Raw genomic sequence first — 19,920 nt, 5'->3', positions numbered from 1 at the left:
TAAGAATTAACCACAATTAAAATTGTATGTTGTATTTCTTGATATTTGACAGCACACTAATGGGTCAAAAATCCCAACACTTGGCAATAAAGGATTGGGATCTGTGAAGAGATTCCAACTATTGATATCATTCTAAGGGTTGAAAAGGTAGACAAATTGCTTGATATAGGATGACATACCTTGTCGAAAATGTTACACAAATTAATTTTTTTGGGAAAATCAAAATGACTGGTAATAGATAACGAAAAGATATTTATACTAGATACCAAATAAGTTTAAACAATTTGTTTATGACAGATTATATTTGTTCTCTATGTTTCTATTTTAGAAAGTATACTGTTCTTTTAAATAATTTTTTTTATACTTCTGTTCTTTGCAACTTTTATAAAAACTGACTTAATTCTATTTTTTTAAACATTGAACGTTTGATTCCATGGTTATTAAGTTCAATTATGTTTCACTTCCATCTTTTTATATCTGCCTACTCTTGCATGTTATTTTTTGTCATTTTCTCTATGAATATAAGCTCATTGCTTTACTTTTAGATGAACTGATAATGTAATATATGAAATGTATTCAATAAATAAATTTTGTGATGACCCTCCGACATGTAGTCTTGAGAACTATGTATTTATATGTATATATATATATATATATATATATATATATATATATATATATATATATATATGTATATATATATATATATATATATATATATATATATATTTAATATATTAACTATGTTATGCAAACAACATAAACAACGTGCATTAATTGATTATCTTACAAATTCACTGTTAATAATTAAAACAATTAAAACATATCTTATTCAAGGTTAAATATAGATATACTCTAAACCAAAGTTTAGTTTAGTTTCAATGTGTTTTATTTTAAAACTTTACTATTATATTATTAAATTATTGTTTCTATTTTTTTGCAATCTGTAAAATTTTACAATAGGCAAATGTTAATGACTATAACAAAACATTTAGAAAAAGTGTCCAGTGACAGTTTCCTTTAACTTATATAAGGTTGGGTTTGGAAAATTAAACTACTACATAACACTACCCTATAAAACAGTACTATTTTGAATATGTAATTCCAGTTGATATAGGGGTTTGCAGAAATGCTTTCGCTTTACTAGTTATTTTAATCGGGAAATGGTTGGAAGACTTTTTCTAAGTGCTCGATAAAAACATTGGCATTGGTCCTCATTACTTTTTGCCCAATAACCATCTTGAGTACGTATAGGAGGGTTGCTAAATTGAGGCCTTTTTAATTTTTTTACAGCTTTCCATAAATTATAGTCAGTAACTTCTGAAGCTCCTAGGATAGCTTTTAATTTCATTGTTTTTATTAGTATTGTAGTGTAGTAAGGTCTTGAGTTCTAGCGTAGCTTGATTTAATTTAGGTGAGTCTGCAGTAGCGCGAGTTCTTTGCCAGATTTACTTTATTTTCCGTTTATCAGCTATTTTTTGTTTAATTATCGAAGTCAATCCTTGAGGTATGCTAGTTGAGACTTGGCTTGGAGTTGTGTCCCTTATTGCTTTCTGTATCGATCTTATAAAATTATCCACCGTATTCTCTATTTCATCATTGGTTTTTAGAGGAATATAGAGATCCAACGAGTATCCAGATATTCACGAAGCTTGAGGCTGGTTCTTTTTGTATTATGTCAGTGCTGATTGTAATTAGAATAGGAAAATGTTCAGAGGACAAGTCAAGACAAGTGTTTGCCAACACTAAATGTTTGGGAATTCCGTTGTAAATTCCCAATTCGTTGATATAAAGTCAAGACTTTTGTTTTCTGTTGGTTTTAATAGTTGTCTACCTTTTGGTGTTATTAATCTACAGGCCCATTGTGTATGCTTGACATTATAATCACCAACCGCAATAAATCTGTTGTCAAGTGTAGTAAACAGCTGCTCATATTGTTGGCTAGCTATTGAATGCTTTGGTGGGCTATATATTGCAGAAACTGTCAGTGAACCATACCAGTCCTCTATGCTTATATTTAGATTAGATTAGATTAAAAGAGGTGGCCTTTCGGCCTATTCCATTGCGACCTTTTCAGATCTATTGTGGTCCTCTAGTCCTAGATAACATTCTCTAACCTGACCCTTTTTATAAAGTCTAGTAGCTTCGAGACTGTACCTTCCATGTAGCTATTTGCCGATGGATTTTCTTCTCCTAATGCAAAGAACCGCACATTTTTCAGACAGTCACACTGACATAAAATGTGCTCTGCTGTTTCTTCTTCGAGGTGACAGAATCTGCACAGGTCATCATCTGATAATCCCATCAGCTTCAAGTGCCTATTCAGCTTACAGTGCCCTGTTAGAAGAACTACTATGGCCTTGACTGTTTTCCTGTCTTTGCTTATTAGGTCTGAGCCTTGTTTGGCCATTTCATCTGCTTTTTCATTGCTCTTATGACCCTCGTGCCCTGGTACCCAGGCTACCGTAACCTTGCTACGGTCTCCTAGTTTATTTAGTGCACACACGTTATCCAATACTAGCTTAGAATTGACCTCTACAGAATTGAGTGCCTTAAGCGCTGCCTGACTAACTGTGAAGATGGCAACTGAACAGAAGGTTTTTTCCTGCCTTTCTATTTCTTCCACGCAGTGATGGATTGCAGTTATTTCCGCCTGGAAAACTGTCACATCCTTAGATAGACTTACCGGAAAATGTATCCCTTGATTTGTCCCTACTATGCCGGCTCCCACACCCTCCGATGTTTTTGAGCCATCCGTGTATGGGTACACCATCAACTTGTATGGGTACACCTTTATTCCAGTCTTCCCTGCCTGGTATCTTAATTGTGAACTTATTGTTAAAGCTGTATCTCGTAACTGTTGCATCGATAAGTTTCCCCATCACAATATCGGCTTTTAGCTCCTCGATTAGCTTTCTGTTGTCAGTACCATGCATCTAGCTTATATGTCGCTGACTATGGATTAATCTGTGTATCACGGATCTGGCTTCGCCCTGTATAAAGATATGAAGTGGTGGTAGATTCAACAGGACTTCCAACGATGCAGTAGGAGTTGTTTTTAAGGCCCCCGTAATACACAAGCATGCTAGCCTTTGTGTATTACCTAGCAGCCTTATTGCTCCCACTTGCTGCGTCTTTGTTCACCACGTCACCGAGCTATAGGTTATCATGGGTCTAATAACCCTTGTGTATAACCATAGAGTCATTTTGGGATTAAGTCCCCAGTGCTTACCGCACATTCTTCTACATCTACCCAAGGACATAGTAGCTTTCTGTATGGTTTTTAGAATGTGAGTATTCCATGTAAGCCTATGATCAAAATATACCCCAAGGTATTTTGTTTCTTTGGCAAATGAAATCTCTGTTCTTCCCAGCACCGGTGGTTTTAGGCCTTGTAGTGCTGTTTTTTGGTGAAGTTGACAATGTGTGTTTTCTGAGCATTGACTATCAGTTTCTCTTGTTTACACCAGTCGTCAACTATATTTAGGGCTGCGTGCATTCTTTCAGACACTACCTGAGCAAACCTGCCCCTGACAACGATTGCTATATCGTCAGCATATCCAAGACAATAAAAGCCTTCTGTGGACAGATTTCTGAGGAGATCATCTACCAAGGTTGACCAAAGTAGAGGGGATAGAACTCCTCCTTGTGGACAGCCTCCACCTACTTTTGCTTTGATGGTTGCTTTACCCAGAGTGGACATTACTGTCCTATTCTCCAGGAATGCCCTTATCCATGCTTATATTGGTTGCTTGTATGTGATCTTTTGAATATTGGTTTAGTTCTTGATGCTTGATTGTCGACCTAATAATAATTGCGTTTCTTCAGTGTGCCGTGCCGTCTGGATGATTTGTGTAGTAGATTGTGTATTTCGAATATTTAAAATAGCTTCGATGTGTTAAATTGGTTTCAGAAACAAGCATCATATCTATATAATGATTTATAATGAAGGCTTTTACTTCTGTTGCATGTTTTGCTAGCCTGTTTGCATTCCATACAGCTATTTTAAGCAACTTAATCGTTTTATTCATTTGGTCACGACAGTATGAGAAAATTTAGTCTTGTTCTCTTCTGTTCCCATAATCTGTTCCATATCTGTATTGTTTCTATGAATTCCTTTATATTGCTCTATTATATGTTTCAAAAATAGTATATTTCTGTAATCCGGAACTTTTTTCCAATATACCGTGCTTTCCTGTGATTGTCATTACATGAGAATCTTTTTTTACTCTTCATAATTTTTCATCAATCATATGTTATTTACTTTTTATTATACAAAACATTATATTAGCAGTCTTAAACATCTCTTGTTCCTTTAGTAATGTTTCTTTAATAATAAGATCTGATAATCTTTATTATCTTCTTTAAATTACAGATATCTCGATGAAATTCCGAAGTCTAGAGTCGATTGAGTATTCTGACAAATGCGAATCATTCAGAACTGACAAAGTTTCATTCTTTGACGACTTTATGTACCTAACAATCTCTTCGTGCACATAATTTAATTCAAGCTCTCAACGATATTTGTAAAGAACGCCGATCGAGGTTTCTTGATTTGAACAAATTATCTTATCTTTCATTATATTTTACACATACATTTTATTTTTTGTAAAATTAATATAAAAAATATATGTTTTCATTTTACTATATTCATTTTTATGTAGTATATTAAATTTAACACAATCTTTCCATAATCCAACAATGAGCGGAACCAATCCTTTCGCCTGTAAAAGTATTTAAGGTTTTCCGTGATTTGGCTGTTTGTGCTCTAGTGTTAAGAATGCAACACCATTCTTTTTCTTTCTAATCAAATTATTATTCGTATCAGAAAAGAATACAACGTTAGAAAAAATATAAATAGATTTCTTTTTTTTTTTAACCGTCATTTACCATTTTGCGACAGTGCAAAATATTTTCTACTATTCTTAATTACTTAACTACGTGCTGTAACTTTTAAAATATACTCGTGTTTTCTTAATAAACTCATAATTTAACATATACGAACTTAAGTTCTTCAAATGATAGTAGTATGAAATTTGTAATAAAAATTAATCACAAACATTTATTTGAAGTTAAAATTGATATAAAGGGTAGGTAAAAAACTGAAAAATAATTGAGGTTTGCTTAGTAAAAAATTTTTGTAACGCCATCCGTTTCCAAGATACAGGGCGTTGAAGAAAAAAAAAATTTACGCATTTTTTACGATTTTGCCGAAACTACTGGCAACATTGTAATGAAATTTTATACGAATATGTTTTGGAAGCTGATACATCCCATGAATTTGTTTTTATATCTGATTCTCATAGAGGGCGCTAGTTACACGAATCGTACTAAGTATTAGTCAATATAACTTTTTTAAGAGTATAATTATTAATCAAAATTTCAAGTAAACTTAAACATTATTCAATTTTACACGAAAAAGGTACTCTTGGTGGAACCCGATACTGTGTACCGTTTTCGGAATATTTTGATTTGAAGGGCGCTAGTTACACGAATCGTACTAAGTATTAGTCAATATAACTTTTTTAAGAGTATAATTATTAATCAAAATTTCAAGTAAACTTAAACATTATTCAATTTTACACGAAAAAGGTACTCTTGGTGGAACCCGATACTGTGTACCGTTTTCGGAATATTTTGATTTGAAAATTATGAAGTAATAATTGATGCTGGGAGTAATGATAAAGTTCTAATAGGTATACCTCTATTTTCTCCAAGTGTGCCATGGTTATCTGACATTTATTGATTGTTATGACGATAAATCAACAATAATTAGAGTTTTGAAACCTTGTTATTTGTAAAATCAAATCAAAATGTACTCAAATGTTGAATACACTGACATGTTATTAACCTTAGGCGAATGTTTAGGATGTTCTAGTGCAGCTGTGACACGTTATGCAGAAAAGTTTCCTAGAAGAAACTTACCAAGTAAAAAAACATTTAGAGCCGTTGAACGACGTTGTCGAGAAACTGGGAATGTGAGACCAAATAAAATAAATTCTGGTAGACCAAGAACAACAAGAACAATTAATAAAGAAAATAATATTTTAAATTTACTTGATCAAGATCCAACAGTTAGCGTAAGGAATATAGCAAGACAAACAAATACTTCTTCTGCAAGTACTTGGCGGATACTGAAAGAACAGCAATTACATACTTATCATTACAGACAAGTCCAAGAGCTCTTGGCAGATGATCTACCGGTTAGAGTGGATTTTTGTGAAACATTTCAACAAAGGACAGCCCACAATCCAAATTTTTTAAAATGCATTCTTTTTAAGGACGAGGCCACCTTTACGCGACAAGGTATGTTTAACTCCCATAAGGCACACTACTGGTGTGATGAGAATCCAGGAGTCAAAAGGGTATCACATTACCAACACTCATTTAAAGTTAATGTTTGGGCAGCAACTTTAGGTAACAAATTAATAGGTTATCATATTCTACCTGGAAATTTAAATGGTGATATGTATCTTGATTTTTTAAACAATTCCTAATTCGAGATATTAGAAGATTTAACGCTGAACGAGCGAAGATCTTTATTTTTTATGCACGATGGAGCTCCACCACACTTTGATAGAAGGTGTCGTATTTGGTTGAGTAATCATTTTCCGAATCGATGGATTGGTAGAGGTGCAGAAGCTCCGATTCATTGGCCTCCTCGGTCATGCGATTTTAACCCTTTGGACTACGCAGTTTGGTCGTATATTAAGGAAAAAGTCTATGCTACAGAGGTAAATTCATGCCAAGAATTGGAAGAAAGAATTCAACGTCAATTTAATGACATCATAGCTGATCCCCTACCGTTTAGAAGGTTAATGGAATCTTTAGAAAAAAGAATAGACTTCTGTATTCGCGAAAACGTAGGGCATTTTGAACACTTACTGTAATTGAATTTTATTTTATGTTCTTAGCCATTAATTTTCGTGTAAAATTGAATGATGTTTAAGTTTACTTAAAATTTTGATTAATAATTATACTCTTAAAAAAGTTATATTGACTAATAGCGTTACAAAAATTTTTTACTAAGCAAACCCCAATTATTTTTCAGTTTTTTACCCACCTTAGAGACGGGGTTACCTTTTTTTTAAACACCCTGGATAATGATAGAGAACTTACGTTTTTACATTCTAAAAGTTTAAAAATGTATTTCCTATTTCACTGTCTGTTTTTACGTAACCCACTTTTTCACTTAAAATTACAAAACACTAACAATTTATTTGCTCTGTAGTTTTTATGATTATTTTTTTAATTTTTTTAATCATGCATACACTTTTTAATCTTTGTCGAATATTTCTCATATGGCAATTAATACTTCTCTATATGCTGCTTCTTCTTCGTCTTCTTCCTATTTATAAGCAATTCTGCTTGTTCATTGGCGGATTAATACCTCTATGGAAGTTTGTCACTCCATCTTTTACGCGGTCGTCCAATACTTCTGTCGATTGGGGACTTATCTCTTCCTACTTTGACGACACTGATCTCTTATTCTGCCTATGTGGTTATTCCATTCTTTTTGTACTTGGTCTGTCACTTCTTTGTCCAGGTCTCCGTAGCTGGACAGTGTAATTCCAAGGTATTTTATTTCCATTACTTGTTTAATACTGATGCCATCAATTTCTATTTAAATCTGGTTGGTTTTTTTGGAGCTGTGGACCAGCCTTTGCAGACTATCTTCATATTGGGCTATCAATATTGCGTCGTCTGCGTAACAGAGTATTGTTACTTCTTTGTTTCCCACTCTGTATCCTCTTCCTTTGTTAATGCTTTTGATGATTTCATCCATAATTGAATTGAAGAGCATAGGGTTAAATGAGTCTTATTTCGCTGCCTATTTCTATAGGTTCTATAAGTTTTCCATTTATTTTGACATTCATTTTGTTGTTTTGGTAGATGTTTTCAATAGTTTTTATATTAACGTATGGTCCTAAAGTTTTGGGAAAAATTTCACCTGGTCTGATTGAGAAGCAAAATGCATTTAACAAAGAAGGCCATGGAATTGAAATGTCATCAGTTATTGACATTTAATAAACAAAGCAGAATATTTTGGTTTGTGCTCTGCAAAATGTCTTATAAAATTGATATTCGTCGAGGTGTTTATAATATCGTTGGGCGAATGTCGAAACGAGATATTGTTAATATATATATCGAGATCAAAACATAAGCAAATCGACAATTTATCGCACAATCAGAGAATGTGAAGAAGGGATAAATTTTTTACTTGCGTAAAAGTGGCCGACCGCGGATTTTGAACCATATAAAAGAGGCAAGACTGATTGAAGCAGCTAAGAACAAAATTGGGGTCTCACAGCGAAAACTGGCCAGAAGATTTCATGTTGGAAAGACTACAGTATACAGGACCCTATCGAGTAACAATATTATCTACCGGAAAAGAAGGAAAGCTCCAAAATACACAGAGGATCAATTAGAGAGAATTCCGAGATGTTGCCGCGCGTAAAGGCGAGTGCATTTCGTCAACAAGTCGAAACTTTACTTTACCTTTGTACCGAAAGCAGACGATCCCCCCAACCTACCTCAGGCTCGTCCAATTGAAGAGTTCTGGGCAATATTAAGTCGGAAAGTCTATAATAACTGATGAGAAGCACAAAATCAGGAACAGTTAAGACGCCGCATATATACAAAAATTAGAGAAATTGACGCCGAGGTCGTCCAAAGGATGATGCAACGTGTCAGGGGAATTATTAGGCAAATCGAAAGTAATGGTCCTTTGTCTGTCATTTGAATTTTGATTTATAATAAGGATAGTTAAGTTAAATTGTTGAATAATTTAATAAAAATATAAGATTATTGTGGTCAGAGTTATATGCTTTTGAAATTTTTCCCAAAACTTTAGGACCATACGTTATTTAGATGAACTTCTCTATTATACAGAAGATGAATTACATCTTTGAGTTTTACTCTGTCAAATGTTTTAAGTCAATCAGACACAAAAATGCAGGTCTATTATACTCTAGTGATTTTTTAGTAATTTGCCTTATGGCGAATATTGCATCTGTACACGATCTTCCACTACGAAAATCTGCTAAACCTATCCTCTAATTTATTAGTTCTTGTAAAATTTTAGTTGTATGTTTTAGGGTAGTTGTATGTTTATCTACTTTTATAAATAGTACAATTAGTTCGCTCGTTCTTCATTCTTGCGGTATGTTATTGTATTTTAGAACTTTATTAATTAATGTTGTTAATTATTCTGTTATTGCTGCTACACAATATTTCAACTGCTTTTGTGTTCTTCAGCTTCTCAAATATTTTACAAACTTCTTTTATATTTATTTTAAGTTCTTCATTTGTGGTAATTTCTGGTGTTTTCGGTTTCAGTGTCGTTTGTTCTTTCTCTGCAGAGAGCTTTTTTAGGTAGTCAATCCATGTATCCTCCATGTGTTTTGGTTCTATTAGTTCCTTTACCTCCGTTATTTGACCTCTTATAAACGCCACATTTCCATTTGTAGACCATAAAAACCATGTTCCATTTCTTTCGAAAAGCGATACTAGTTATCATTTTTTATTTTTCTTACAAGTAGATGTGTTTCGTTTTTTATTGTCTTGTAATTATGATATGTCTCTTGTGTTTTGGTTGACATGTATTTCAGGTAATCTTTTTTCTTTTCTTTACATTTTTCCTTCACTTCTTCACAAAACCATGGAGTTCTTTGCCTTGGGAACGATTTATTTTTAGTTATATTTCTTTCACAAAGAACTTCCTTGACCGAGGCTCCGTATCCGTAGAAGTTTTCACTTGTGGAGGTATGTCTGTTGTTCTCTACTGCATAGATTGCTATCACATTTAGAGGTTTCTCCGAAGGGTCAAAAACTCAAATACAGGCTATGAGAGATTCAATAAATATCTACGCTTATGTTAATCTTACATAGCTCATTGATTAGAACCACATTAAATTATAGGTAATAACAATCTGGTAAACAAATATTTTGCAGGTTGCATAAAATAAAAAATGTCAAAAATCTAAATATTTTACGGCTAGGCAAACAAACATTCCCGCTGAAAATGTGCTGTGCACACGAATTATATAAAAAATTATATAACAATTATGTAAAAAAGAACATAAAAGGTTTTTTTTAGTTCAATTTAGAAATGTTGTCATTACTAGAGCAATTTACTATCGTACTTCTTATGCCGTACAGTAGACTGGACCATTGGCTGCCGATTGTCTAGCCATATTCCAACACTGTCACAAATTCGTGAAATATACTTATATCGTTTTAAAGAGCGAAAACCCAAAAAGACAAAGTTTACCTGCTATCGTTCTGCTATCCAACAAATAACAGATCTGTTAAGCGGTAGTTATTTTCCATTTAATTACCCAACCAATTAAAAAAGTATAAAGCAAACAAGTGTAATTTAACGGCGGTATATGTATGCAAATAATGTGTTTAAAATATTGACACATGGACTGAAATTATTGGACATGTTCCACATCAGAAAACAAGTTATTACCATTTTTGAATAATTTATTACTAAACAGAATATTGGATTTAAAAAAATTATATAGACTCCTACGTACATAAACATTTATATTGTACTTTAATTACAATTCAAGAAACAATTTTAATAAAATATCAGTACATCAGTGCCTAATTAAAAAAATAAGCTTCGCTCGGATCAACAGTTATGGTTGTACCATACCTAGTGATCTAGATTATGAAGAATTAATTTTAGAAATTGGTACATAATAGGCTCGAAGGCGCTGTTGCTCAGGCTTGGTAGATTATGGGCGAGATCGTTCTTAAAGATGAGAAATACAAAAAAGAATAGATCCTAAACAACGAAATAAGATATATGGAAGAGAACAGCTCTTCAAAAGAAAAAGGCGTCACTGTTTTTGCATGTTTGAAACCCCAAAAAAACAAAAACTGTCTTATTAAACTTTTTGATTCACTCTCTACTAAGTCCTCTCTTTAACACTAGAAAGTGGGAGTGGCCAATTTGGTCCTTGTTGCGATTTGAAGTTATTGTAGTTTTTTTTATTTGAGGCAATAATAATTTCATATTTTAGGACTTTTAATATTTTGATACAAAGCCTTATTGAACACAAAAAATATTGTTTACTAAATTTATTAAATGTTTTTTCTAACAAACCTACCATAGAAGTCTGAAGAGGCCAAACTGGCACTGTTTCAGTTATTATCGTTTTCTCGGAAATTCGACCATTCTTTATTTTAACTTTCTGTAGGATAGGTAAAATTATATTTGATGTACGTTTGTTCCTAGGTCTTTTGTTACATCGTGTTTATTCCTTGAAAGTTTTTTGTTTATCGAGCGCTTTATTAGATTCTGCTGATTCTCGTTTCTGGAATATTGAAACATTCGTTCATTTGTGAAAATTCAAGACGACTGTAAAGATGTTTCGACGTGGACTATCAGAACTTGAACTTCTTGAAAAAATACGAAAAATACAAGAAAATGTTTCGGAAAGCGAATCCGTAACACTACAAAATAGTCATTCAAGTGACTCTGATGCTTCAGATTAGTTAGAAAATTTTATTGTACAAGAGTCATCAATTTATGTAAGTACTGCTTCTACTTCTCAACAACACGATTCAGCTAATACTATTATGATGTGTGTGCATCTAAGCCAAGTCGCAAGAGAAAAAGAGGTCAACAAGCAAAAGCTATTTCAATCTATATCTGCATATCCTATACAAAAAGGAACGTAAATAATAATTGTGTGATAAGTGCTTGGCATCTTAGAATCAACAAGAGCATGCTGCGTCATATACAAAAATGCACTATTACAGAAGCGCATCGATGTTTGAAAAATGGCACATGGACTGTAACTTTGGAAGAACTGGAGCCAAAAATTTCCCAACCAACAGCTTGTGGTGAACTATACCATGCGACAGATACAAGGATATTATAACGAATATAATATTATAACGAATTGCTCTCAAATTTGCTCTAACCTCTGCGGTTTGGAATGGATTTATAAAAAATAGTGGTGCATGTTACAAACCGGGAATGAGCTTCACTGTGGACGAACATCTACTGTCTTCTAAAGCCAGTTGTCCATTCACACAGTACATATCAAATAAGCCGGATAAGTGTGGCATAAAATTAAGGCTTTTTTCTTGCGTGAAATCAAAATACATGGTAAATGGTTTTCGTTATACTGGCACTATTCATCTACGCAATAAAGATACAGTGTTGGCGAACGCGTTGTTTTGCAGATAATGAAAAATCAACTAGGAAGGGGCAAAAATGTTATGACAGATAACTACTTTACATCGATAAAATTGGCCAAGGCATGGCAAAATAAATCAACAAGTTTTGTGGGTACTTTAAATCGCAGCAGAAATGAAGTTCCTCTAAGCGTAAAGAAGTCACAAAAATGTGCTTTTGTTGAGGTCGTTACATCAATCAGTGAATGTTGCTCTCGATGGAAAAAAAACTTCCTGAAACAGTAAGTTTTTATAACCAAACCAAAAATGGGGTTAAAGTAGTGGATCAAATGGCGCGTCTTTATAATAAAAAAGTTGCTTTAAGACGATGGCCTATGCACGTGTTTTATAACATACTAGACTCAGGAGTAATAAATGCATGGATTATTTATAAAGAAGTAACTGGAAGTAGACTCAGTCGTCGTAAGTTTATTCTTCAGCTGTGTAAAGAATTACGGACTCCATATCTTGCCTCCCGAAATCTGTTACTACACCCAGCAACACCGGTTCTACCAACAACCAGCACTCTTACTATCCAGAAACGAAAAAAAGTCAGTTGAAAATATTTTGTAAAGGAAATCATACTTCCAATCAATGCCACGGCTGTAACAAGGCGATGTGTGGCAAATGACAAACACTGCAAACTGTATGGTGTTCCAAATATTTAAACAATGAGACTAAAAAATAAAATCAGATTCTATCGTCTAGGGTTGATATAATTTCTTTAAACTAGGTTTTTATTGATTTAAGAACTTTGGGCCAAAATTATAACTTCGGGCTTTCTAGGTAGGTATGCTAAGCCAGACTTTCTAGTGTTAACGAAATAACTGTGTTGGAAAATAAAAAAACATGCTAATAAATTTATATATGTAAAAGAAACAAAAAAATTGACTGTCTAGTCACTAAAATATAACCGTGTCGTCCGCGTATCTAATGTTATGTATACATTCTCCGTTAATTCGAATTCCGGCTTCAATATCCTCTACTACTTCTTGAAATATTACCTCAGAGTATAGTTAAACAGCAAGGTTGATAGTATATATCTCTGTCAAACCCAAAATTTGATTCTGACATCATTGGATTCTCCTGCCTCTACCGATAGACACGATGTTTGATTCCAATAAAGATTGCTAATAATTCTTAGATCACAGGTTTTTATTCCAATATTTCTTAATATCTCCATCAGCTTGTGCTTCGTATCGAACGCTTTATTTCAAAACACTGCATTGCGAAAACCACACTGTACGGCTGATTTTTTTCGCACAGTCTATATTCTTTGATGTATGATTTTCAGAAATAAATTTAAAAAATGGCTCATTAAGCTGATGATCCGGAAATTACTACTGGAGTTTTCTAGATGGTTTTCTTTGGTAAAATAATAAAAGTCGACTTTAGTCATGTTCTCCTCTTAAATATATATCATTAAAATGTTTGTTAGACGTTGAGTACAGTCGGTGTTAAATAGTTTTATGAGTTCAGAATATTATGTATGATCAGGTCCAGGTCCTTTGCTATCTTTTTTGGGAAATTTCTTTTTTCCTTCATCTGAAGTGATTAGTAAGTGGTTATAACCTAATATGTAGGATGGAGGTTAAAATTTCTTGATTTTTATCTGTGATAATGTAACTCTGTTTCTCTCGTAGTTTGTTAGTTGTGTTGAATTTCTGAAGACCAGCTGCTTGTTTTACCTTCATCATCATCATTCTGGGTTAACAACTCTGTGTGGGTCCTAGTCTCCCTAAGAATTTCTTTCCAGTCGTCCCTATCCATCGCCTTCCTCCGTCAAGCACGTATTTTTATACATATTAAAGGTATCATATTTTTGTTTCAATAAATCTATCTCTTCACAATATGATTTTAACCAATTTTCTTTAGCCTTCGTATTTCGGTTCTTATTTGTCTTTGAATATTGTTGAACATTCCTTTGTTCTTTGATTTTATTCTTTCTTCCGTGAGTTGCAGTATATTGGCATCAGATGTTCTTTTCTGAAGGTTTCACATATATTCTGGAGTGATTCTTCTGCTTTGTATGTTTGCTCCATGTTACTTGGGAGGATTCTTGAAAGAATCCGTGCAAATGTCTCTTTTTTCTTATCTTTTAGTCTTCTCATATCGCATTTTTTGTTACTATTCTTTTTTGTAACCTTTTTAATTCTAAACTTAAATTTACCAGCAATAGGGACATGATCTGACGATATGTCAGCATCGGGGTAACTTTTAACTGATAAGCATCCATTACGGAATCTCTTGTTCGCCATTATGTAATTAATTTGATTACGTATTACGTTTCCTGGTTGATCTTGGGGAGAGATCCAGGTATACAAGCGTCTTGATGGTATTTTGAAGAGTTTATTTAGTATTGCAAATTCTTCTTCCTCTACAAACAGTTTTAATCTTTCTCGTCATTCATTTCACTTCCATAGACCAAAATTCCTAAATCTAACCTTAGTATCGACAAAAATACTGAGATATCTTTGATAATATCCAAATACTCCAGTTGAACTCAACCTGAATAAAATGAATATGTGGCTAAAAACCAGAGTTATAAATAGGCGGTTGAAATATAGCAATGGACTTATTTTTCATAGGCTCAAATGATAGCAAATTATTCTAACATACTTATAATTTATTAAAGAGAATGCGATTATTCAAAAGAGAATATTATTATTTAAAAAAAAATTCGTATTAATAAAATAATATAGATTAACCTACTTTTAATGAACTTTACGTAGATATTGCACAAAACTATAACCAAAATTTCAAAGTTATCTACAATTTTAACGAGGGTAAATTTTAAACCTATTAACAATATGCTTTTGTTTTCATGCAAAATTGTAGTACATAATCTGCAACTCTGAATAATTAGAGCAACACGCGCTTTATATAAAGCTCGTATACGCGTCAGCATTATGTGAGTTATTTTAAAAATATCAGTTTTTATATAGGGTAAACATTTTTATTCGTTCGAACAAAAGTATTTTTATTTTTATTGCACTGCAAGATTAACTAAAACTGTTTTCCGTTTTTAATATTACTATTTATTAACATATAATCTTTGTTCTAGTTGTACATTACCGACAAGCTTACACTGTTTGGCGATATATCTAACGATGACGTAAAATTTAATAACTTCCGAGTCTACGGTACAGGAGTACTATTGATAATGGGAATGATTGTCTATGTTGGTGTAAAGTTTGTCAATAAATTTGCAACAGTAGCTTTAGCATGTGTACTTTTGTCAATTGTAGCGGTTTATGTTGGCATATTTGTAAATATAAACGGAAATGACAACCTTCAGTAAGTATTGCATTATATTTTAATTTCACAATATTTTAAACCAATTTTTGCTCTTTTATATCTTTTATTGATGATATCCATCTCTAGTCGAAGTGAAAAGGTGTTTAAAAATCGCACTGGAGTAGGTATATTTCAATTTTTGAATGAATGAATGACATGAATCACATATAAATCAATACTACAATATGTAATAATAACTTTAGAAACTATGCCGTCAGTTTTTATCGGTACAGGTGACTACACAGGTAAGGTAAACTTAACACTCAAGGGAGGGGGGCATTTGGTAAAACATATTTGTACGGCATTTAAACTTAGGTAGGTAATACCAAATAATGACCTACGACCTAATGCCGTACAAATATCTTGGTACCAATAGCAGGCACAATCTTTGATTTTCGGAAAATTTTGACCCCATTTTCGTACATGTACTTATGAGAGGAAAATTAATTTCGCTCTGATAAGTGAGATATTACATATTACTTTAGTCCTTTTCCATCATATTGATAGCACATTATGTATGCAAATCCTCAACAGGTCAAAAAACCATAGGCGTCACCCTATACTTGTTTTGAAATAAATAAAAAAAATTAATATTTTAAGATGCCGTCAACAATTTATTATCTTTTAAAAAATCTTCTGTAAAATAAGTGTCCACTAATCTCACTATACCTTTTTTGTGCGTAAAAACGTCGGTATATATGCCACACGATTATTGTTAATTATACACGGGTGATTAACGAGAGAATTCAATATTTCACGAAATAAATTAATGTAAACAGTAATTTAAAGGTGATTATTGTTTTCTATACAAGTTATGGCCTGACACAAAAAGAATACCTTCTTTGAACGATTACCTGAAATTACTGATAAGGCTTCACTAATGATAGTTTAAGTAGTTTTTATGCCACATTACAGCTTATGCCAATAATATAAATTAGAAATTGTTTGCATCTTCCATTTAGTTTGTAGATGTACATTGTTCATGTCTTACCTACCTACGTTTTTGGTGTCGATATTTTGTTATTTGCATTTAAAAATGACGTCGACAACAGGTTTTATCCCGGTTAAGTGTAGTTTTAAAGGTGCCTTCAGATAAGAGAGAAAAATATAATATTAAATGTACACGATGCACTTGTACATCAACGCCCTTTAAGTAATGTTCGTAAAATCGTTAACATGTGTTCAAATATGACAGGGGTTGGAGAAGCAACAATTTATAGATTCCTAAAAGAAAGAAAAGGAGGAACTGTTTCATCTCCCAAGAAGAGTGGAGGGAGTAAACCCTTGGAAATTGAAGAAATACATAAAAACATGATAAGACGCAGCGTCCACTCATTTTTTTTAACAAAGAATTTCCAACATTGGACAAAATCCAAACATTAATTAGAGAAAACGAAGAGTTACCAATCATAAGCAACAAGAAATTATGGGGACTATTGAGAGAGATGGGATTTCGTTGGCAAAAGAATAGAAGAAAATCCGTTTTAATTGAAAAAGATTACATTGTATGTTGGAGACGAGATTATTTAAGAACTATTAAAAAGTACCGAGAAGAAGGGAAAACAATTTTTTATTTGGACGAGACTTGGCTAAATGAAGGTCATACTGTACCATATCTATGGGTTGATACAAATATGAAAAGTTCCCGTCAGGCATTCATCGAAGGTGTATCTACTGGAATAAACAATATTCCCGTTGGAAAAGGACGCAGACTCATAATAACCCATATTGGAAACGAATACGGTTTTGTCAATGGTGGATTATTAAGTTTTGCCTCAAAATCAACCAAAGATTACCACGAGGAAATGACTGCTGACGTTTTTGAAGAATATTTTGAGCAAATGTTGGATTTAACTCCAAAAAATTTTGTCATAGTCATGAATAATGCTAGTTACCATTCAAGACTAGCAGAAAAATTGCCAACAACGGCATGGAAAAAAGGAGAGATAATCGAATGGTTGGATAAACACGCAATTGAGTACAAGGAGAATTCGACAAAAAAAGGAATTATTACCTATTGTAAGGCAACATAAAGCAGCTTATAAAAAATATATAATTGATGAAATGGCATTAAACCGTGATGTAATTATTTTACGTTTACCCCCATACCACTGTGATCTGAATCCGATAGAAAATATATGGTCTCAAGTAAAGAGTGAAGTCGGACGCAACAACAAAACTTTTAAATTAGAAGACTTACAACAATTATTAGAACATTCCTTATCAAAAGTAACTCCAGAAAAATGCTGTTAGTCATGCTCACAAGGAAGAAAATAAAATGTGGAATTTGGATAATATGACTGATGCAATGCTGGAACTGGTAATAATTAACATTGCAGTTGAAGATTCCTTAGATTCTGAAGAACGCAGTGAATCTGAAATGGAATTTGATTAAAATAATATTCATTTTTTTACAAATCGGCCCCTGTTACGGCCACAAATTATTTTATATATAACCAATAAAATAAACATCTTACATTTCTTGCAAATTCATTAGTACCTGTTAATCTCCATCACTCCGACACTGGCAACTTTATTTAGGGATTAGTAACCCTCAAAACTATTGTATTCTATTCTGCTTCAACTTTTATACCTGGTGGTCATACTCAATTTAAAATTGTTTTCCTATATACTTCTGTAAACTTGTTGACAAATATCTATTTTTCATTGAGTCACCAGTATCAACAGTTTAGGGATTTGCATACATAATGTGCTATCAATATGATGGAAATGGACTATATCAAAAATTTATCTACGGCATTGATATATTTTGTTAATATTGACATCAATTATCAGCAAAAAAATTCCGTACAAAAAAATTGTTCTAAATGGCTTTAAAAAAGTATTATAGTCCAGGTTGTGAGGCAGCTCTCGTAGGAAAAATGTTTCTGATTAGGTTTTTTTACGGGTTCCTGTTCAAAAATGTCCCCTTTAAACAAATCAGAAGAAATTGTTTAAACAATTTTGTTTAACAAATTCTAAAAATAACTTTTACTCCAAAAAACATTTAGTTTCTTAGAAACAAAAACAGTCTCACGCCATTTTTCTCTTAAGTTGATAGTTTTCAAGTAGTAAACAATTTAAAATTTCATATGAAAATTATTATTTTTCAGGTTGTCAAGTGCCTAAATTAAAAATCAATTTTGGGAAGGTCTATTAAGTTTGTTTTTTTCTTTTCATTACCAAGAAATTTATCTTAAGATAATTAATAATAATACGGTTTGTGGTGGTGGAAGGGGTTGATAAGAAATTAATAATAACATAGGAATAATGTTAAGAAAATGATCAATTGGTTTAAAATTATATGAATAAAAAGTATATAATAGAAAACTAAGTGTAATGGTTCGTTTTTATCGTATTCTTACGAGTAATCAAGAGTCCGTTTAACTTCGGAGCTCCGTAAAACCCAGAAAAATTAATGAAATTATTTGTAGTAAAGATTATTCTTTGAAAAACCCTCTATAATATTGCTTTGATGTAATTTTGACATAAAATGATTAAAAAGGAGTTATAAGGCACAAAAAAAAATTTTTCAAAAATTTTTAGTTATTTTTGTTAATAACTTTTTTATTTTCCATTTTAAACTAAAAAGAAATAGGAATAATGTTGTAGAAAATTTAATTTTTTAAAAATAATATTTATTAAAATTTTCTATAGGGTTGCTAGTTTACGAGATACAACGCGAAAATCCTTTGGACCCCTTATTCCATGATGGCGTATATTCAATTTCGGAGCTCTGTGAAATCCAGAGAAATTAATAAAATTAAACAAATTTGTAGTGGAATTATTTTTTAAAAAACCTCTGTAATATTGCTTTGATATCATTTTTTTGTAAAATTACCACAAAAATATTATAAGGCCCAAAATAAAATTAATAAAAAAGAAAAAGGAAATAAATACCTTACCGAAAAAACAACAATTCTATTCGCAAATACAGTTAACTGTTTATAAGCATTTGCAAGAACCATAACTTTTAAACGGCACAAATGCCAAAAATTCTTTTACGCATCAAGTGATCATTTGGAATTGATGCCGTACATTTTTCATGACCTCAACGAATGGGGGTTAAAACCAAGGGTTGCGCCCTACATTTCTCACCACTGTACCAGCCGATATGTACGGCACTGCAAAAAAAGTAATTTAAATAACATTTCGAAACTATGTGTATGAATGCTGTACGTATGAAATTGCCGAAAATGGGTTCAAAATTTTCCGAAAATCAAAGATTATCCCTGCTGGTACCAATATTTTTGTTGGGATTTTTTTTGTATTTTAGCCTTGGTTTACAACCTTTAGCCACATAATTACATACAAATATTAGTATTCATTAATTCGGGATTGTACAGGGAGGACCTTTTTCACGCTCCATCAGAGCGACTTCATTATAACACACAAGACATAAACCACGGATAGATTGGTGGGCAATAA

At 32.5% G+C, this 19,920-nt stretch overlaps 1 protein-coding gene across 4 annotated transcripts in view; it reads left to right on the top strand.

The window, feature by feature from the left end:
• Nucleotides 1–19,920, top strand: part of kcc (solute carrier family 12 member kcc) — a 334,416-nt gene that overhangs the window by 287,785 nt on the left and 26,711 nt on the right. For all 4 annotated transcript variants that reach the window (XM_072546220.1, XM_072546219.1, XM_072546217.1 and 1 more), the window contains one exon: nt 15,260–15,492. In XM_072546220.1, the coding sequence (XP_072402321.1) occupies nt 15,260–15,492 (233 nt within the window). The remainder of the gene's footprint in view (nt 1–15,259; nt 15,493–19,920) is intronic.

Source organism: Diabrotica undecimpunctata, chromosome 10 (genome assembly GCF_040954645.1).
Source record: "Diabrotica undecimpunctata isolate CICGRU chromosome 10, icDiaUnde3, whole genome shotgun sequence".
NCBI lineage: Eukaryota > Metazoa > Arthropoda > Insecta > Coleoptera > Chrysomelidae > Diabrotica > Diabrotica undecimpunctata.
The sequence above is the reverse complement of the archived record's forward strand: the minus strand, read 5'-3'. Positions and strand labels throughout refer to the sequence as shown.